General features: G+C 28.4%; 2 protein-coding genes across 7 annotated transcripts; one reads left to right on the top strand and one right to left on the bottom strand.

The window, feature by feature from the left end:
* The first annotated feature begins 2258 nt into the window (after positions 1-2258).
* LOC111298958 (protein FLX-like 4) lies at positions 2259-8135 on the top strand. Of its 6 annotated transcripts, XM_089746982.1 has the most exons (6): positions 2259-2575; positions 4520-4596; positions 5814-5903; positions 6056-6662; positions 7254-7393; positions 7512-8135. In XM_089746982.1, the coding sequence occupies exons 4-6, from the start codon at positions 6115-6117 to the stop codon at positions 7766-7768; spliced, it is 945 nt and encodes a 314-aa protein (XP_089603108.1). In that variant the 5' UTR covers positions 2259-2575; positions 4520-4596; positions 5814-5903; positions 6056-6114; the 3' UTR covers positions 7769-8135. The 6 variants fall into 6 exon arrangements, with proteins under 6 accessions (XP_089603108.1, XP_089603109.1, XP_022749463.1 ...); XM_089746983.1 differs by lacking the exon at positions 4520-4596; XM_022893728.2 differs by lacking the exon at positions 5814-5903 and having other exon boundaries at positions 6071-6662.
* A 427-nt stretch (positions 8136-8562) lies between these two features.
* Positions 8563-9127, bottom strand: LOC111300265 (tetraspanin-15-like). Its single transcript, XM_089747872.1, has 2 exons — positions 8948-9127; positions 8563-8838 (listed from the first exon to the last, which is right to left on the bottom strand). Exons 1-2 carry the CDS (start codon positions 9125-9127, stop codon positions 8563-8565), a joined length of 456 nt encoding a protein of 151 aa, XP_089603998.1.
* Between the last annotated feature and the right edge of the window lie 13105 nt (positions 9128-22232).

Genomic DNA, 22232 nt, shown 5'->3' with positions numbered 1-22232 from the left:
AGCATCAAACATAATGAAGATCTTTTTAAATTTAAGAATAAAATCTCTAGGATCACCAGTTTCATCATCAAAATTTTAAGATTCTAATTTCATCAATGTAAAGCTCCTTGGATTTATCTATTGAATCATATAACAATAATCTCATAATTTGGCACACTACAACTCAACATTCCCTTCCATAATTTTTCTGGGTTTTTTTTAGCTTTATACACTTAAGACATAAATACATCAACTTTCAACTCTCTAGATATCTTTCTCCTAATCTTTTTACGTTTCCAATTAAGATTATCTTTCAAGTCATCAAAGAATTTTTTAACCAAATAAGGTGCAGTAACTTGGTTAATCTTGAACTTCTTTAGACAACTGTGCTTTTGGATTAAAAGTCTTGATTGAAAGCTTTGATCTTCCTTCATCATAGAAGCATATATTCTCCATCCACTGTCCTTAACATATGAAACACTAATCTTTTTCCCATCATTTCTTTTGAATTTGTAGTCAAAATTTTTGCTCACACAATACTCTTTTAGTGAATTTATATAAACAAAAGTACTAATAGACTTCATTTCAATCTTTAACTCTGGATTTTTCATATCAACATTTTCATTAAACAAAATATATTGGTATTCTTTATCATTAGATCTATGAACACTGTGTGAATCATCATCATTTATCATATCATCCTTAAACTCCTTTACATTATTACTTTGAACCATTGGATCTGAACAAGGTTATCTAATAGTAGCGTTTTCCCTTTTTTTTAGTTAGAACCATCAACAACTTTTTTATCCCAAAAAATATCATGAGATTCTAAAAACCCTTCATTCAACCAACTAGGGTTACTGCTAGAATAACCATTACTATTTGCCAAATAATCATTATTATCCTTATCACTGTGTCCACTAAAATCATTTTCCTCATATACATTCCAACCTTTTTATCAACATTTTCCAACTTCATCTGCACTCTTACCTAAATTAACAACACTAGGTTAACCATTTTTACCTATTTTTCATTCACACCTGGTGTATATGGATAAACAATAGACAAAGAGGTTCACCGGCTACAACATAAATTGGGATTGTTCTTTTGTCCTTATGACTACAAACCATAACTTCAACATCTCTATCTAGACGAATTTCTATTAATCTATCATCCAAAGATAGCTTAGGAACACAATAATACACTTTACTAGTGGACTTATAGCTTGATTTTATAATCTACTCTTGCACTTGAAAAAATAATAATTAGTCTGAAGAAAAATCATCGAACCATACAACATCCCCTCCTATCCAAACCTTATAAAGAATATGGACAAATGACCCACCATGATAAAATTCAAGTGTTTTATTCTAATTCCACATCTGTAAAAATAAATTTTTATTTTACTCAAATTTGAAGTCTATTTCAGAAATGCATATTTAAACATTGTTGGTAGTAAAAAATTAAGAATGCAACACTTCTCATAGCTATCATTATCCCCTTCCTTAGGTATTTAATTGCAATTTTTTTCTTTATTTTTTTGCAAACCAGAATATTTTCAATCTTAAAGTGTAAAAATCTATAGATTTCACATGAATGTTAAGCTATTACTTACAATATAGCATCAATGAAGTTATTGTATCATGATGTATCCTAAGTTATTATGTTCATAAAGGATTATAAACTTAACGAAGATAATTCATGTATAAAAGCTTTATAACATATTTGTAATTTAGTTATTTAGAATAAAAAATCTTAAAATTCTTAAATTTAATAAACCCTAAATAAAAGATTTCAACCAACCTTAATAAAATGGAAGTGAGAACCGTACATACCTTATTAGGTTATGAAAGCTTGCATAATACATAGTATTCATGTCTCGTTTTTGTGTCGAATGATGTCTAAAGTGCTTCGACCATTGCCATTTCAATTAATTTTCGATTGATTTTTGCCTAAATTTTCACCTTAAAAAATTTATTTTAATCAAAATTGAAAAGCTTTTTGATTTGATTCTTGAATGAAAATATTTGATCATTTTCAAATGAGATGATTTGATTGTAAATAATAAAGTTTTGCTTTCTGTTTCAAATGCTTAGAGAACAAGTATGAGTTTTGTAACAATAAGGTCTTGTCATTTAGGACCGATGGTGTCCAAAGAATGCTAACGAAATGACATCAATTTCACAAGTCAAGATAGTAAAAAATCACCTTTTTATTTTGAAAGGATAAACTCATTAAATTACAAGATATATTTATGTAATTTATAAAAAAATATTAATATTCCACTCGAAAAAACCAATGCTTATGGCTTCTTTTTCCTACCGAGGGTTTGGCCCCGCTGACCAGGAGGCCGATGTCGCTGCCAGTTACACTCCGTTATAAACTCCCCCTTCCGTTCCTTTTTATTTTTATTTCTTTCTTCAATCCGATTTCAGACTCTCTCTCTAAAAATCTGAATATCAAAGGACAGGCTTGAAGCAATACAATTGCTTTAAACTCTCCAAGTTTGATTGGTAGAAGTTTGGGCTTTGTAACGACACCTGTGTCGAAAACCAAAGGCTTCCACGACCGGTTTCTCAAGCCCTGCAAGCAGAAGGTAATTTGGTCATAACCGTTTTTTTTTTCTTTTTCAATCATGGGCGTTGTTGTTTGGATAATTTTAGTACTGAAACTGATTAATAAATGCAAAATAAAAGAATTGATCAAGAAACTTGAACAATTAAAACCTTTTTCTTAAAGAGGGGAAGTTTACAGAATCTGCATTTCAAGTGTTATACTGAAAACGAAACCTTGGAAGATGTCAGAAAATGAATCGAAAATAGTTGAAAGTATGACAAGTTTGGTTGGTTAATCCTTTTTTACTTACGATTCTACTTAGATGACTTAGGTAGCAAAACTAAATAATGGATGTAAGTATTGAACATTGAACATGAGATTAATGTTAGTGACGGAACAAGACATTGCGGACATTGGACACGATTCAAGAAATTAAAACTTTGTAAAGTTATTAATGGATAATGTGGCTGAGAAAAACCCAAATGAAAATTGTTGTGCTTGAACATTAATTTTTTTGTCATGTATTGGAAAATGAATATTAAGAAATAGCAGAATTTCCCTCTTTATTCCTTTAAGGATGATACATGTTTGAAGTTATAGTTATGCATAAAGAGAAAGGTTTGAATGTGGATTATGTAGGAGAATTGCCACATTTGTTTGATTAAAGCCGCCTTTAAGAATGTAGGATTTAAAAATAGTGAATGAATCAATGAATCCTGTGGAGTTCTCCTAACAGGTCTGAGCTGGATTCCTGTTTACCACAATAGCAAAGTCATAAATCAGTATCGTTGCAAATCATGGGAGATTTTTAATTATGTTTTTAAAATGGTATAGTGGCCCACTGCACTTTGCTTGTGGAATGAAGCAGCGTCAGTTAGATTCATGCCAAAACCAAATTTGCATTTATTCTAGTCATAGGAAGAGGATAAAATTTTGAAGGGATTAACAGAGTTAAGGGGTGATTGTTATTGTGGCATCCGTTATTGTTTGGTTTGGCTATTAACAGAATGAAGCTATGCTGCAATAATACACTATGATTTTGCATGGAGAACAGATTGGACTTTTCTATCTTTGGCTAAACATTAGATGATGTTCAGGATAATCTTTTTTGGAAATGACTACGTAAAGAAGGAGCTTATCATTTAGGATTCTTCGATGGTGGAGGAAGAAGATCAAAGTGAAACAATATAGAGAATTTAGTGGGTTGGAGGTGAATAAACAAATGAAGTTTGTCTTTAGAATGGTTGGGTATTTATAAGCATGCGATGATGCCACTTCTCCTATTGGATGTCTACATTCATCTGTCACAACTGTTAAAATTAAATATTTTTCCCTTACAACATAAAAATAGTGACATGCATCCTATCCTCTAGGGAAGGACGTTAGTAAGATGCGCCTTAGAGCAGACACATCCTCAAAGCTCATGCTTCACTCCATTGTGGAGCCAACACATCAATTTATCTCAATATGTTAAATCAATACTTCTCTAAATTCTCTTTGATTTGTGATCTTATGCTAATTTGAAGTTATATGTTCCTTAATTTATTTTATCAGATATAAAAAGGCACCAATCTGGAGAGAGCAACATCCACTCTCAGTTTTGACAGTTCTGTAAGCAGATTCCAAAGCATCCTTTGTGAATCTGGCCTTTTTTGCCATGTAGGAAGGCTGTGTTTGCTGTTCCTTTTGTCCATTTTCCTGTGATGTAACATAACCTTAAACCATAAACACCTAATAAGAATATAATGATGTGACCCAAAAAAAAAAAAAAAGAATCTAATGATATATGTGTCTGGGAGAATTTAACATGAGGGATGTTTGCATTTTGTTTAAGCTTAGTGCAAAACATTTGACGCTAGAGGGGTTGTGGAGAAACTATATATCTAGGAGGAATTACTGATTAAGTAACTGGCTAGATACTTGTAGTGAAATTTAAACTGATGATTCTTTGTAAATTTTCTCTCTGGGTTAATGATGTTGGCAGGTAGATATGAGAGCATTAACTGGTTACAAGTTTGATCAAATATCTGTTTCAAAGGCTGGTGCTAACTTTTAAGTCAGGTTTGAGATGGTGTAGGATGCCATTAAAATTCCTTCTCTTTATGTGGTTTGTTTTGATTATTGAGACAGAAAATTGAGCATTTTCCATAGTTTTTGTCTAGCATTTGGTACTGCTACATGTTAGATTTCTCCTGTCTTGAGGAGAAATATAAACTTTAAGGTCTTATGTTGCTTTTGGTATTTGTGTCAGTCATTTGTAGTTGTCTTTATTATTTACTGTCGGTTAAACAACAAAATCCCCCTTAAGGTCATTTTCAAACAACACTTTCCTTATATTTCCAGAGAAAATATTACATGTCTTAAAAATGTGTGTAGAGAGTTACGTGTCAAAAGATTGGTCATATCATTTAGGTGAATGTATGTTCCAGGTTCTAACTCCACAAAATTCAAGGTGTTAATGTTAATTTTTATATAACCTAAGCATGCTTTTTGTAATTTATCCCTTTACCTTCAATTGTTCAACCAAGTTTAGGTTTTCATTTTACTGGAATATTGAGGCCACTAATCTATCCTCATATAATTGAAGGTAAGGATAGTTATTGAATGACTACAGCAATTAAAGAAAATCAAGTTAACAAGATATTATTATTGATAAAGTATCTTTGGAGAAATAGTAAATTATCTTCAGTAATGATGCATTTAGATGACTCCACATAGTGAGAAGAACCTTGTTTGTTTCTGTTGCACTGTAGGACATACTATTTTCTCGATAATCAATGTCTCCAAAGTGAATTTTAAATGTGTTTATCATGTTGGTAAATTGCATGTGGAAAGGATCTATTTCCCTTGCCATGATAGCAAAACTGTTTCATATTTTTAATTAATTCATGTTGTTGTTGCTAGGTATATTATAACAACAATAACAACACACTAAGCCTTATATCCCATACTCTGGGGTCAGCTGTATGAAAAACCAAATAAGAGGATCAAGTTAGGTTGTAGTTGGAATCTTCTTGTGCCACTCATTTCTTGTTGTTAGGTGTATTATTGAATTAAATTCATTCAATAGAAGTTAGAGAAAAGGAAAAAGGAACCTTGCAATGCTTCTTGGCAGTTATTGATGATTGAGTGAGGAATCTCCCATGCGCATTATACAATTTTATTGTTTTTTTTCTTTTCATTGGGTATAATTTGAAGCCCAAGTTTGAAGGACATTCTTCCTTTTGCAATCTGTATCAGGGTTTATCTTTTTTTTTTTTTTTCCCTTTTACATCCAGCTTCGCTTTTTTCTTTTTTCTCTCCATGGAGGAGGGTTGCTGTTTGGGCGGATGCTTGGTATTTATTAAGTAGAATTTGGTTATAGCAGGGTATGCTCTTTAATTTCTCTCCGTTGTCTCATACGTTGTCTTGAGGCCTGTGACTGATTCTTTCTCTCTTTCTCTCTCTCTCTCTATATATATATATATACACACACACATATATATGTATATATAAACAAAATTTGGTGTCCACACCTAAGGTGTCTATTCTCCAGATTATTATTTAACTGTGGCCTAGTCTGAGCGGACTATCAGGCTGATGGCTTCTAGAAAAATCCGATCAGCATGCGAGGGACGTTCCATCCAGGCTTCAGGTGTGATACGACATGGTCCACTTGCTGGCCCAGGTTCTGCTGCCCATAGGGCTTGGGAGCCACTTCCTCCGCCTGAGCTTTTAGAGAACAAGATTGCTTCTCAGGCTGCAGAAATTGAGCAACTTGTTGGTGACAAGCACAGATTGGCAGCTAGTCATGTTGCCTTGAGCGAAGACCTTGTTGCTGCTCGGCATGAAGCACAGAGACTTAAGGAACACATCAAAAGCATCCAGATTGAGAGTGATATTCAGATCAGGGTTCTGCAGGAAAAGATTGTGAAAATGGAAGCGGATATTCGGGTTGGTGACAGTGTGAAAAAGGAGTTGCAACAGGTACACATTGAGGCGCAAAACTTAGTCAAAGCCAGACAAGAGTTGGTCACCCAAATTGGACAGGCCTCTCAGGAGTTACTGAAAACTCAGGCTGATGCTAAGAGTCTGCCAGAGTTGCATGCTGAACTTGAAGGTTTGAGGAAAGAGCACCAGAAATTACGGTGAGTTAAACAAGTTGTATTGTTGCTAGGTGTGCTGTAACCCTTCAATAAGTGTTTAACATCAAAAATTTTTGTTACAATATTTTGTTGTTATTGTGGCAAAATGTTTTATTGTTAATATAAAGGTCTTGTCATGAAATACCACAGGCCTATGTGCTGCATTTAGTCATTCAAATTGATGCAAATTTTAGGACCCCGTTTCTTGTAAATCTGATTTATTTGCTCTAGTGTTCATCTGAATGTTAAATTTCCAGGTAAGTGTTGATAAAATTGGCATGTTGGTGAATGTGCTATTGTTGTTATTACCCCATGCCCCAGCTCTAATGTGGCATGCTGTTTTAAGTAAATGACTGTAAACACAAGGTTCCAATGAGCTTGGCATGACACCAAATTTATATATTGATTGCTATAAAACTCATTCTATGAGCCCAGGGTCATAAGTCATGCGACTTTCCCAAATGTTTAAGTGAGCAAAATAAATATGTTTCTTAGCTCGAGGTCTCTCTATTTCATATTTCATTGTTGTGTTTCCTACCATAAAGTTGCTAAGAAGTTGGTTCTTACTATTGTTTCAATCTCTTTTATGTGTAGGGTTACATTTCAGTATGAAAAAGGTTCAAACATAGAGCAAGTGGAGCAAATGCAAGCTATGGAGAAGGAACTAATTGGGATGGCAAGAGAAGTTGAAAAGTTACGCGCTGAAGTCTTGAGTGCTGAGAAGAAAGTGCATGGTAACTTTCCTTTCCTGTAGAGATGGTGGTTATATTAGTCGGCACTCTGGTTGCTTCATTTCCTTTTGCGCTTTTCTTTTCCCTTTGCTAACACTTCCACTAATGCTGTGTTCTGTAGCACCAATAGGGCCAGTACCATATGCTGCTGGCTACATGAATCCTAATCGTTCATATATTCCACCTTTTCAAGGTAGCAGCACCTATTTTGATGGATATGGTCAGCCTATAATGCAGATGGGTCTTGGCCCCGCCGAAGGCATGATCCCATATGGTAATAGTGCTAATGTTCCAACTGCTACTGCTGCAACTGGCATTCAAACTGTTCCTGGTTCGGTTTGGGGAGCACCGTATGATCCATCACTTGCTCAGAGGTAATCAAGGAGAAGCTGCCATGTGAGCTGGTCATAATCTATCTTGCCTTGGCCACTATAGCCGGTTTATTAGGACACAGGGAGTTAATAGGCTATTATGAAAGCTCTAGATTGTTAGCTTTACACCGTTTAAACAGTTTTCAGCAGTTAACAAAGAACCACAGATCAATGTCGGCAGTTACAATATGCTTATTTCATATTTCTTGCAAATTAGAATCTCAGAACCAATTGCACTTAAAACAGCTGTCCAATTGAAACCATGTATGTATTGGACGTATGGTTTTAGATTAGGAGAAAGGTAAAGCAATACCTACGTCTTTCCTTTTATTTGAAGTAATTAGAGGAGGAATGGCATAATAATATTTATTGATGCATGGGCTCGAAGTTAAGCTTAGTTTATGCAGACATTTTTAAAAAGTGATAGTCAACAAATTAGAAGTTTGAAATCCAGCACTTACAATTTTTTTCTTCTATTTTCGGGTTGCAGCTTTCATCGTAAGTCTTTAATGTTTAGAGTTATTCTTCAACTTTCTATTATTAATTAAACTTTAGCAGTTAATTGTTCTAACAATCAGCTCTCACCTTAATTTTCATTAATTTTAGCTCTGTTAAGCGAAACGGAAAAGGGGTAGCATTGTACTAGAAAACGATGGGCACAACATTAAACAAGTTTCATTATTTTGAGTCTAGACTCTAGACAGCCAGCAATTAAAACAAATTTACCCAAATAATATCCTAACCATCAAAGAAAAGAAAAGGTTACATCAAACAGAAAATGAAACAGCCTTTAGCTTTGCTCTACGATACATGGAGCTCCCACATTGATGCCAGAAATAGGGACAAATGAGAACTGATAAGCAGCACAGCCATGCAAACTAGAAACACCCCAAGTTTGAACCATTTGCCTTCTCTACAGGTCCGGCAATTGTAGCATAAGACGTCCCTGTCGTTCTTCCATGAATCACAGGCGGGATTTTTGGAATCAGATTCATTTACCAGTTCTTCACCCTTTTCCCAAAAGGTGGCATTCACATACTGCATGTGGCAATCTCCAGGTGGTCTGCAACATCCAGACTTCAAAATGAGTCGATCAAGGTATAGACAGGATTAGTATTTATCACAAAAAACAAAGATTGTGTCAGCTAAATTAAATAGTTTGGTATGTAAAATTGATGATATATACCTCTATAAATGATAGTTTCTTTATACTGAAATCATATGATCTGAGTTGCATCGATGTCGTGGCCAAATCTTGGCAAACGCCACTGTCGTAAATGCAGTCTTTGATGTTGCTCCAAAGACTGTTTTCACGAATTTTCATCTTGAACCACAATGGTGTAGCTGGAATCTTTCTGCTCTCCATGTTGTTAGCTCCAAGGAGTGCAATACCGACTGTAAACATCACAGTCAATGGCACCATAACCACAATAATTCTCGCCATCGGCAACCGGGTTCTCAAGCAGAGAGCACCGTTGCAAATCAAAGAAGACACGGATCAAACCAATGCTGATCCCAATCTGCAATCTGGGCAACTTGAAGAGCCATTCGCAGTCATAGCTTCTCATACATAGCAGCCAGGTGACCAAGGCAAGAACTGGAAGAGAAAAAACAAATGAGACCACAGATAATATACCTGAAATGTGTTTCAATGGAAAAAATTTCCCTGGCGGAATATTTTTCTTCGTGTCCTGATCTTGTTTAGGTTTGTCAACGTTCCTTCAATTACTGCCACTGCTACAGCTTCTGCTGGATTAGCACTATTATTATCTGCCATTGTATTAACGAAGAACAAGACTTGACAGAAAAGATAAGAGTCTTTGCTCAAATATTTCACACTAGCTAGAACTGTCTAGTGCATGCCAAAGTTAGACCAGGACACCCAGCTTCTATGTTTTTTAATACATGCCGTTTTGGATAAATCGGTGTCATGCTTTTACCAAGTCTTGATCTTTACTGTACTTAACGTACGGATATAGTTGGAGAAAAAACAGAAGGAACAGAGATATAGGAGGGAAAAGTTAGGAATCTGTTTTCTTTGGAATTAAGCATGTTTTTTTGGATAGAAAATGTGAGTTGTGAAAAGTGATATTAGAGCTTACAACTTTTACCAATATGATATATTGTTAGTGTTTAATTTTTAGTTATAATAATTAGAATTTAAACTTTGATAGGAAAAAAAAAAAACTACATATAATTAACTATATATATATATATATACATATGACGTGTAAGAATATCTAAAGTTTGATGTTCAACAAAATTATCAATATTCTAACCAAAAACTCACACGGTAAAATATATAGTCGGTTCACTAGGTAAAGTTTTTTGTCTGCACTTTAATACTCTTAGTTTAAACCTTGTTTGAGCTGCACAAATAGATTTATTAAACAAATCATCCCAAACATATCTCTAGCCAAGCGACTCATTAGGATTTCTTAGAAAATATTTTTAAATATGAAAATATGATTAAATAATAATTTAATTAAAGATAAATTAAGTTAATAAATAATTTAAGTTATGATTTTTAAGGATAATTTTATGATTCTATATTTTAAAAAATCATGTATTAAAATTATATAGAAAAGTAGTCATAGAGCAGTTAGCTACCTTAATCGTTTAGGAAGAGCAAATGATTGTCAAGGATATGAAGTCGACTGCTTTGTTAAACAAAAGCTAAACTTAAATTTTGTATAAGTAGGTATAGATTGTCAGCCTAGAGCAAACCCTTGTGGAATCAATTGCCATTGGATGATAATCTTTTTGGGGTAACTGATTGTTCTGTACGAAAAGTTACAATTTTCAAAAAAGTAAAAAATGGTTTATTTTTGTATGAAAAGTTTGATTATTCAAATGAGTAAATATGTTTGTAATCTTTTAAAAAGATACATTTATAATCAAAAGATAGTGATATTTGATTGAAGCAACACAATCTTTAAGGAAAGTGACATTGGCATCACACTTTGAAGCAATTTCATTCGTGATTGAAGATTCATAATTGCTCAACTTTAGACCTAATGATTCATGTAATATAAAATACTAAAATTCATGTATTTGTAATGTGTTTTACATAAAAATTACATGTCACAATTTATATTGATATAAAAATATGAAATATATATTTTGTTATTTAGTTAACCTATATATAATTATTACTAAAATTTTAAATCGTATTATCTTCGTATCTTTTTTTTGTATCATGTTCATGTTGCGTCACTGTGTCATGTTTTAAATTACTAGGTCTACTCAACTCTAACTATTCAACAAAAAGGCTACAATAAGTTCTCGAGTTGTTTCTTTTAGCCTTGTTTTCCATTATTTTTCTAACAACTTAAGGATTGTTTTCAATGATATGGAGAAGTTCAATTCCATCAAGGAGATGACAATCACCTTTCAAATTTTGAAATGATTTGATGGAGGCAACTTCCTAAGGTTACAACAAAAGATGTATATCTTCCCCACCACTTTAAAGATTGCATATGTTCTCACCACTCCAAGGCCAGAAGAAAAAAAAGATAAATCTCACAATAAAACTTCCAAGAGGCAAAAGTGGAAAAATGATGGCTACACATGCATAGGCTGCATATTAAATGGTATGTCCAATTCTCTATTTGATACTTATATTACATGCACATCAACAAAAGAAGTATGGGATAAGTTGGATAAAATGTATATGAAAGAAGATACTACATCCAAGAAGTTCCTAGTTTCAAGATGAAACATGTATAAGATGACTAATTCTAAATAGGTCATGGATCAATTTATTGAAATTGAAATTATCTTGAATAAGTTAAAACAATACAAGATAGATATAGATTAAACATTTCTTATGTCTTCTATAATTGACAAGATTTCATTATCATGGAAGGACTTCAAGTAAACATTAAAACATAAAAAGAAAGATGTTAATATTGAAGAGCTTGTAAGTAATCTTCACTTAGAAAAGCAATATTGTAAGAAAAATGACAAAGAAAAAGAAACTAATTTTTTCAAGGTCAATTTAATGGAAGATGTCAAGCCATCCACATCTATAAAGAGAAAAAAACTCTCACCAAAGGCCAAAGAGTATAAGAAAAAAGAAAGGTGCATGTTTCCATTATAGAAACAAGGTCATTTTAAGAAAGATTTCCCTGTAATTAAAAAAGAGAAAGAAATACCTAAGGCAACAAAAAAAAATCTTTGTTACTATTATATTTGAAATCAATGTCATAAAAGACAATGATTTTGGTACCACGAAACATGTTTGCACTAACAAAGCCTTTTTCAAAACTTTTCTAAAGAAAGGTAATATGTTATATATGGGAGATTCTTTTACAACTGAGATCCAAGGTAGAGGATCAATTGATTTAGAATTTATATCTAGTAAAATATTAACAATTATAAATGTTTTGTATGTTTCAGAGTTAGGAAAAATCTTGTTCGCTAGCTTGCTAAGCATGGTTTTAAGTTAGTATTTAAATAGGACGAGTTTATCTTGTCTAAGGTTGACATATTTGTGGCAAAGGGCTATGCCTATAATGGCATGTTTAAACTCATTGTATCTCTTATTATGATAAATAATAAGAATAATTCTTTTGCTTACTTGCTTAATTCTTTTAATCTTTGGCATTATAGGTTAGAACATGTTCATTATAATAGAATGAATGTAATGTCTAAGAAAAACCTAATTCCTTTTGTTAAAAAAAATTACAAAAAATTTAGGACATGCATGTTAACTAAGATAACAAGGAAACCTTTTCATAAAGTTGAAAGAAGTTTTAAAATCCTTGAATTGATATATAGTGATGTATGTGATTTGTATAGTACTCCATCAATAGATGGTAAAAAGTACTTTGTAACTTTTATTGATACTTAAGGTATTGTTATGTTTACTTGATGTATTCTAAAGATGAAGCATTGGATAAGTTTAAGACTTATAAAAATGAAGTAGAATTGCATTATAATTTTAGGATTATGACTTTGAGAATTGAAAGGGGAGGTGAATATTTTGATTCTAACTATTTTGAGAATTTTGGATTTTTTTAAAAGGTAACTCCATCTTATAGTCCATATTTAAATGGTGTGGTAGAAAGAAAGAATAGATTTTTAATTGAAATGGTTAATGCTTTATTGTCCTACTCTTGTTTAGGGCAAGGTTTTTATGGTGAGGCATTCTTAACTTCATTCCATATCCAAAATAGAGTTCCTAATAAAAGGAAAAAGTTAACCTTATAAGAACTATGGAAGAAAAAGAAGCCCAACATAAATTATTTTAAGATATGTAGTTGTAGAGCAATTATAAGGATTCTTGAATCTAAAAGAAAGAAATTAGGTGAAAAGGGAATTGAATGTATATTCATTGGCTATGTTCAACATAGTAATGCATATAGATTCATAGTGATAGAACCAATTGACTTAATTCCTATTAATATAGTAATTAAATCTAAGGATTCTATCTTTGATGAATATAGATTCAAATTAGAATATAATTATAAAGAAATTGCTCTAGATAACTTGAAAGAGTCATGAAAGGTAACTTCTATTGAAAAAGAAGATGACCTTGTACTTAGAACAAGTAAAAGGGCATGAAAATTAAAACCTTTGGGTCAAAATTTTCAATGTTCCTAGTAGAAGGAATAGAGATAAAATCAACAAGCATATTAAATATATTTTTAATATGGAGTCGGATCTTAGAACATTGATAACTCTATTAAATAGAGTTATTTTCAGTGTTTAATTGAGTTACTTTTGCTTTATTTTTGGTAAAATAAGTATCTTTTTAGTCATAATTTGCTTAATTTGTTGTTTGTAGGAAATCCTAAAGAAAAGATGAAATCTTGGTGAATCTTGGAGTTTTTTTATCAATATTGGATGATTTTAGGTACATTTGGAGTAATTTTGGACTGTTCTTCATGTGTTCTTATTGATTCTTGAAAATCTTGAAGTTGGATTAATGAATTTCTACAAGATTTGCTTTGCCAAACCTAAAAAGTAAGAATTATTGAATCTTGATGAAAAATTTAGAAAATTCATGTTATCATAATATATAGATTCGTAAATCTATAGCTAGACACAACCTAAAGAATCGTCACCAATATTTTATTAAGGTATGATTGGCCATCTAAGTGAATTTACCCTCTTAAGAATGTCTTAAGCTTGCCTAAGGATTTTTAAAAAAATAGATTTTGGTCTACTAATCAAAATCGAGTTCAAGAGTTTGGTTATATACAGAGAAGGTTATAACACTCCTACAATACTCATCCTAAGATGGTACCATTTAATTTTAAATTATCTTAAAAATCATCTTGGTTCTAATGATCTTTATTTTATTATTTAAATATTGAAAATGACTTCTAAGGTTTCTCCATCAATCTGATAGAAGTTTTTAAAATACTTTCTTATCTCAAAAATATTTAAGAATCCTATTTGTTTTCTTAAAAAGACTCTATCATCGCAAAAACTTAATAATTTATTTTATTAAATTTTTCTTTGTTAAAAATATATCTAACTCTTTCACCATGGACCCAAATTAAAAATATTTTCTCACCTAGAAATATCTTAGATAATCATCCATTTGTGATTAATAAGAATTTCATCATCGAAATTTATTTTTTATTTTTATTTTTATTTCTAAATTTTCACCATTTGGGTCTGTTTAGAAAAATTTTCTACAAGTTTCATTTTAAAATTTTGCACCATTTGAGTTAAATTTAGAATCTAAACTCTTGTTAGTTTCTTAATCTTTGTAAAGAAAATAATATGATAATTATTTTTTGAAATCTCATTTAAATTCTTCCATCATTTGAGTTGAATTTAGAAAAAAACCTTTCATCTACAAATCTTATGAAAATTCAATCATTTGTGATTTTTCTTAAGATTTCATCATTGAATAATTGTTAAATATTTTCACCTAAAATTTTAAGTTTTATTTTTATATTTTTAATTTTTTTAATTGGAAAAAATACAATTGTTTTTATTAAAATTTCGTCTAAATTATTTCACTATTTGGGTCAAATTTAGAGAAATTTCTTACTTAGAAAATTCGTAAAAAATTTACCATTTGAAATTTATAAAATTCTTATCTTTGGATAATTATTAATTACTTTTAAAAAAATTTATTAATGTTTTATTTTGTTTTATTTTTTTTGTAAATGCTTTCTAATTTTTCCTAAAAATTAGACATAAATAGTCAAAGAAATAAAATAAAATAAAAACAAACAAACAAATAAATAAATAAATAGATAATTATGATAAAATACAAAGATAACTATAACTTAAGAAAACAACAAGTAAAAAGTAAATACCAAAGATTAAGTCATGATTGATTCTAAAGCACATGGGCATTTGTAATTGTGTTTATTCTCAACTTCTTTCCCCAACATAGAATTAAAAAAAAAATCCTAATTATCTAAACCCAAAACATTAGAAAAGACTATAAAAAAACTCTAAATTTTTCTGCTTTATTTTTACTCTTTCTTTCTTGATTTTTTTGATTGATTCTTGATTGTCTCTAATTGATTCTAGCGAGGTATTTTCATATGCCTCTAATTCCAATTACAATAAGAAAATGAGTTTTCTTGGTTTGAATCTTCTAATCAACTTCAACCTTGGATTTTTAATCCAAATCCATCCCTTAAATCAATTTCCTTTTACAGTTCTTTTTTAATTAAAACACTTTCATTTCAACAAGCCAATTAGAATTAAACATTCTTCAAGTTTCAGCAAAATAATTCTTTCTCTTTTGTTTTTTATAATAATAACTCTAAACTACATACAATACTCTCACTCAAATTATCAAAAATAAATTAAAAAAATTCAAAGTCTAATTTTAAAATATAAATTAACCCCGAACTAAATGGGGTCTACTTATGTAAAAATTATGTAAGGGATGTTTGGTTATGATTAGGTATATATGTGTAATTTCAAGTTAAATTTAAGTTCATTGTAGCTTATATAGTGTGCAATACATGAGTTTACTAATGGACAACATGGTAGTAGATCTTTTCTTATTGGTCAATAGATATGACTTGGAAGCTTATATGGCATGTTAACTTGAAAATGCTATTTATACTTGGACAAGTTCAAATAGCTCTTAGTTTTCTTTTTTGAATAAAGTTTTCCTACTTTGACTTGGAAATCCCACTTTAACTTAGAATTCCTACCTTGATTGGAAGAGCGCTTGGTTATCCTACTTAAAGTTATTTTTCCTAAGTTGACTAGGAAATCCTAGTTTGAATGGATATTCCTACCAAAGGTAAGATTTGTATAAAGATAGAAAAGCATTATAAAAAGGGAGCAGCATATAAGGAGAATATAACTTAGAATTTTACTTCTTTATTGTCCAAAAACTCTTTAACTAAAAGTATAAGTCCAAGATCTAAGAATTTGATTGAAGACAAAGTGATTTCAAGATTCAAGTCCATTGGAAGATGTTGTTCAAGAAGAGTTTAAAGCATTTCAAGATTCTAGACTGCCAAGAAAAAATGTCAGTTGTCTATTTTATTATTCAAAAAGACTTTGCCCAATTCAAAAAAGGTTTAAGATATGCTAAAGCCTAGTCAATGTTGGAATTCTTATTCAATAAGGTTGCCAAGGGTTTAAAAGTAATTACAAAGCATTCCTGTCTCTTGAAGAAAGCTTTAGCCATTATCTACCTATCTTTATAACTGTAAGAGTCTTATTCTATAAATAGCTATCATTTGTTTAAGGAAAAATTCAAGTAGGGTTTGGGATGACAACCCAACTTGAAGCAGTTAGCTTATTTAAGTTTTCTTGTTCTTTACTTTTCATCTTTTTAAGTTTTCTTTAAGTTAGTTTAAGTTTATGCAAAGTTCAATTTTAGTTTTCTTTTAAATTCAAGTTTAGAGCTTTCTTAATTTCTGTTCTTACTTTCTATTTACTTTTACTTCACTATTATGAGTTCAAATTCATGTGATTTAAGTTCACTTGCTGCTAGCTATTTACATGTTTAATTTTGATAAGTTAAATATTTGATTTGGTTCTAGGTTAACTTGCTGTTTTTTAGTTTAATTTATCTTAATTTAACTAGTTTACACGATTTAGGGGTTAGTTAATTTTACATTATGTTAAGGTTATTACATGTTAGTTTATGACTAATTACATGTTTTTAAGTTTACTAAGTAAATTTACTTTCTGCTTTATTTCATTTAAGTTGTTAATTTCAGATTTAATTTATTTTGAATGCTTAGCTAGGTTGTGGTTTAATTACTTAATTTAAGTAGTTATTTAGTTATTTGCATTCTAATTTTTAATCTTCTAGATATAATTAGGGGTAAACAATTTCAATACATAATTCTCTTCCATTTATTTCAATATTTGTGGGAACAATACTCTACTTATTTAATATTACTTGTTTCGATTTTGTGCACTTGTAGAAATTGTTTAAGTTTTATTCAAGTTTCATCCTAGTCTTTGCATGTTTATTAGATTATTTAGGTTGTTGCACTAGGTAGTTAATTAAATTTTGAATTTTAAATTAATTCGAGCATATTATATTCATTTTTAGATTGTTATTTAAATTAAGTTTAGTTTATTATATGTTTAGTTTGATTATTGCTTGCTTAAATGAAACAGTTAATTAGGTATTGGCATCTTGTTTGATTCCTCTAAATATAATTAAAGGTGATACAATTTCAATACTTGATTCACTTATTTATAATAATCGTGGGAATGATATTTTACTCACTTTATATTACTTGTTTCGATTCCATACACCCATAAATATTCAATCATTCACAACCTTAGGATTCAATCTCCTTAAATAGAGATTAATGTGAGTTCATTTTAACATACAATTCATTTTTGAATTACTTTATTCTTTCTCCCATTTTTTCTCACTTAAAGGTAAGTGGCTTTAATATTATTTGCTGCAAAAAACATTGCAAAATAAAAGTATTTATGTTCCTACTATGGTGTGTTTAGTGGTTTGTTATACTAGTGTAAAGTATAAACAAATAGGGAGTTATTGTATCTTGGAAGAGTTTCAATTCACCCTTTTGCATACTATAACTAGTTGGGATGAAATAATCCTAAAAAAAGAAATGGCATTTGCAACACCTTAAAGTCATTTTGTTCATTGTTAAAGGTTCATAATTGATCAACTCTAACAATTCAACAATGAGCTTACAAGAAGTTCACAAAACATTAAGTTTTCATAAGTTGTTTCTTGCATTCCATTATTTTTTTAACAAGATTTAGGACGGGCCATAGATAAGATTTGTTAATGCCTAAACTCGGTTAAATGTAGCTTAAGATATTATTATATTAATAAAATTTATTTTCATTCCAATATAAGTTTTTAAAATATCATTTAAAATATTTTATCATATTATAATAAGAGAAATTATATGATATACTGTCAAAGAAGTTTTTTAATTTCATAAGTGCGGTTAATAAAGTGACACATATCTCATTTTTTTTAAAAAAAAAACTAATTTATCTTATTTTTTTTTAAATATACACTAAAGGATATGCGTTGTTATAACATATAGATCTGTAGACCTACTGCTAGACACAAACTAAAGGAGTCGCCACCAATTTTTTTTGTTAAGGTGTGATTGGTCACCTAATTGAATCTATCCAATTTAAAGAAAAATTTCAAGATTAACTTAGATATCTTTAAATAGTAAATTCTAGTCTTCTAAACTTGATTTAAGTTCGAAACTACAATTGCACGTGAAGAAGGTTATAACACATTCACATCGCCTATCTAAAAAAGTATATAATATAGGTTATGGCACTAGGTTTGACTTAATCCAAACCTAGTGTGACTCGCTCAATTAATAGGTCTATAATATAAGTATAAAACACATATTTATTAATTAATGACTTAAAAAAGTATTCAAATATAGGTTAATTTATTAACTTGAAAAGCACAAGTAAAAAATTAATGAACATCTCATCCCTTATTCTCATAATTGAAATTTTTTTTTTCATATTTGAATCTATTTTCAATTTTTTAAAATTTATTTTTATTTTCAAATATCAAATAAGTTTTCACTTTTTTCTAAAACTAAACACTATCTTAACTTTTTTTTTTTTATTTTCATTTTTTGATTTAAAGGAGATCGTAGGCTAAGAATATAAAATAATTACAGATGATTATATGAACCAACTGACTTAAATTTTACATTTTTTCTTTACTTTTTCTCATCCTCCCTTTTCGTGCCTTTTTACCAAATATAGCTAAATGCTATTGATTTTTTTGTCAACAAATGTGATTGATTTACTTTTTTTTGTTAACAAATGGTTTACATCATTTGGTCAATATTATGAATGATTTTTAAATTATAATAAATTAGTTTGTGACCCGTGCGATGCATGAATTAATTTTATTTATTAAGTTAAATACTTTAAATTTATAAAATTATTAATTAAAATTTATTATTAAAAACAAACTGAAAAGACTATTAAAATATCTATCAACACTTAAACATTAGTTCATAATAAAATATTTATTAACCAATAGATAAAAAAAATTACTTTGGATCCAAAAAAAATTTCTTTGGAATGTAGTTGATTCTCACTTTTAAATCTATGTGACTCTAAAACCAATAATTAATGTAAGAGACCTACTTAAGTTACAAAACTAAAAAAAAAAAAAAATCTATAAATTCTTGAATTGAAAAATATTTATTGACTAAGTAAAACTTACTACCATTACCTTTACAAAAAAAAAAAAAATTTGTGGCTTAATATTCATACGCACAATTCATGTTATCACTTTTTTTACTTGAGAAAAAATGTGTTAATATAACTGTTAAAAAGATAAAAATTTAAATATAGTAGCAATTATTATTATTATTATTATTATCATTGTTATTCTCTTTACTCTATTTTTGTTTTTCACTTTTCATTTAATAAACATAATCTTGCATGTTAAAAACCAATGTCAAGAAGTTTCATATGTCCAAGAAATAAGCAGTAGGATTAGTGACTAACTAATTATTTGGCACCTATGTAGGATCTTTTCATAGAGTAGGATTTTCACAAAGTTAAACTCAATACATAATACAAAAAATTTAATGAATGAAATACATATATATTAACTATAAATGATATAAAACCAATTTCTTTATTCAATGATTTTTTCTTGGCATAACAAAAAAAATATACCTCCAAATTTTGTTTTAGTGTTTGAAAACTATGATCTTGATAAAAAAGTAATTAAAATAGTTAAAAAATATAAAACAAATTAAAAAAAGTTAAAAATAAATAATAATATTAGAAAATAAAATTAACTCAAAAAAGAATTGCATACTTTAACTTAATTGTAATATTAATCAAACCATTAAAAAAATTCAGAAATTTGCATTTAAAAAAGAATTTGAATAAAAATAATATACTTATAAGATTATTAGATGTGGAAATACATACTTCATATTTAATCTGTAATCAATGCTAGTTCAATCAAGGAAATATTAAAAGATTTTGAAAATATAAAGTATATAATAATTGATTTTTATTTGTTTGAAATTTAAAAAAAAAGACCATATGTTAAAAGATTATGAGGAAATCTATGAAGATATTGAACATTTCAAATTTAAAAGAGATATATGTATATTATTGGAAAATTTTATTTTAAAACAAAATATATCTAAATTATATTTAATTTGTATGTTTTACATATAATTAATCCAAATATTTAAAGTAATACACATAGGAAAAATTCAAAAAGTTAGTAAAACTATAATGATTTAATCGAAAATATTTGATATTTAAAAGTTAGCATTTGAATTTTGGATTTAATATATATTGATGATAAGAGTTAGTTGAGATTTGTTGTGATTTAAATTACGTTAAAGTTTATATAAAATTGAAATATTGGATAAACTTAATTTTTAAAATTTTAATATTATTTGGTACATAATTAAATTAAAGGATTATCTTATGTATAGATTGTACATGTAAGTGATTATGCAAAAATACTTATTTGGTTGTATATTTAAAATTATCTTATGTGTCATTTAAAATAGATTGTACACATGGGATTACACATGAGCAAATCTTATAAGGTATTCTTATATGTTGTAATATAATATTATATATGATTGATTTTTCATTTAAATCTTGATAAACTGTAATCCATAAATGTATTAAATAATAATTTTATTTATAGATAATATCTAATCAGATGATAATATTTAAAATTTGATGTTATATATCTTTATCCTTAAAAAAAAAATCTAATCAGATAATTACTTGATAGCTTTAGACTCAATAAATTCCATCAAAATGACCAACATAGCTTATTAGAGTTTAAAAGTTATCTAACACAGATTTTCTTTTTACTGTTATTTAGTTGTGCACTATGATTTCATTTGCAAAAATAAATTAAACAAATTCATTAAGTTTATTTTCTTATTTGTTTTTAAATCATAATAAAAAAGATATTAGCTTAAGTTGATTTTAATTAAATTTATTATGAATTGAGAAATAAAAGAAATTGTTATAGCTGAATTGAAAAAAAAATCATACATGATGGAATGAATAGTATGTTTAGTGAAATAGTACTTATAATAAAAAATTATTTTGTTCTTATAGCAAGAATAGACTAATAAAAAGAGAGGTTAAATTAATAATAAGAAAAAATACGTTTAACTCATATGCTTTGTGAGATATTGGAAAAACTATATAACTAAGAACTACCAACAATAAAGGTTTTCTTGAAATTATTTTGATATTTATATCTTTGTTTTTCACATTTTCTTAAAATATTAATATTAAAAGTCTATGACAAATATTGATTTAAATTTAAATTTTATTTTAATTCAAATAAATCTAAATCTATTTTTTAAAGCTGATGGATTATTTATTAAAATTATTTTTATTTACAACTAATATATTTAAAAGTTGAAGATAATGTAAATATTATTTATCAAAAATATTGAAGATATTAAATAATATTTTTAAAAGTTTTGACAAATTTAAATAATCATGTTAAGCGTAGATAAATTAAAAAAGATAAATTTCTTTAAAATTGATTTTAAATTAAGATGATGTGATGTACATGAGAAATGAATTTCATTAGAATTTAAATTGATTTTTGATTGAATTTTAAAATTTTAGATAATTTAATAATTTTTAAAATACATTTTTATAAATAATTTAAAATTAATAAATATCGTATGTGTTATCATAATGAAAAATTTTAAGAATTATCTTATGTGTGAAAAAAAAAAACTGTCTATATAAGTATCCAAGTTAACAAATGTTATCTAGTAATAATATATATTATAATATCATATATATATATGATTTTCAATATGATACATAAACTTTAAAAATATCTAATATAGTATTTGAATTATGAGTTTATTAAGCACTTGAAAAGTTGTTTGTTTGATATATATCATTATTTAAAATTAATTATATTAAAAGTAAGTACTACATTAATTAATAAATTAATAATTTAAAATTACATTAAAAATTATTAAAGTTCAAATATTATATTAATATTTTATTATAGTTTA

Source organism: Durio zibethinus, chromosome 18 (genome assembly GCF_047325235.1).
Source record: "Durio zibethinus cultivar Kanyao isolate XHJ-2024 chromosome 18, ASM4732523v1, whole genome shotgun sequence".
Classification (NCBI taxonomy): Eukaryota; Viridiplantae; Streptophyta; class Magnoliopsida; order Malvales; family Malvaceae; genus Durio; species Durio zibethinus.
Note: the sequence above shows the minus strand (reverse complement) of the source record. Positions and strands in the feature narration are given on the sequence as shown.

Coding starts and splice junctions, on each gene's coding strand:
- LOC111300265 (XM_089747872.1), bottom strand. CDS start 9,127: ATGGAGAGCAGAAAGATTCCAGCTACACCATTGTGGTTCAAGATGAAA. Junction 8,839..8,947: donor AGAAACTATCATTTATAGAG/GTATATATCATC, acceptor CTCATTTTGAAG/TCTGGATGTTGCAGACCACC.
- LOC111298958 (XM_022893731.2), top strand. CDS start 6,115: ATGGCTTCTAGAAAAATCCGATCAGCATGCGAGGGACGTTCCATCCAG. Junction 6,663..7,253: donor AAAGAGCACCAGAAATTACG/GTGAGTTAAACA, acceptor TTTTATGTGTAG/GGTTACATTTCAGTATGAAA. Junction 7,394..7,511: donor TGCTGAGAAGAAAGTGCATG/GTAACTTTCCTT, acceptor TGTGTTCTGTAG/CACCAATAGGGCCAGTACCA.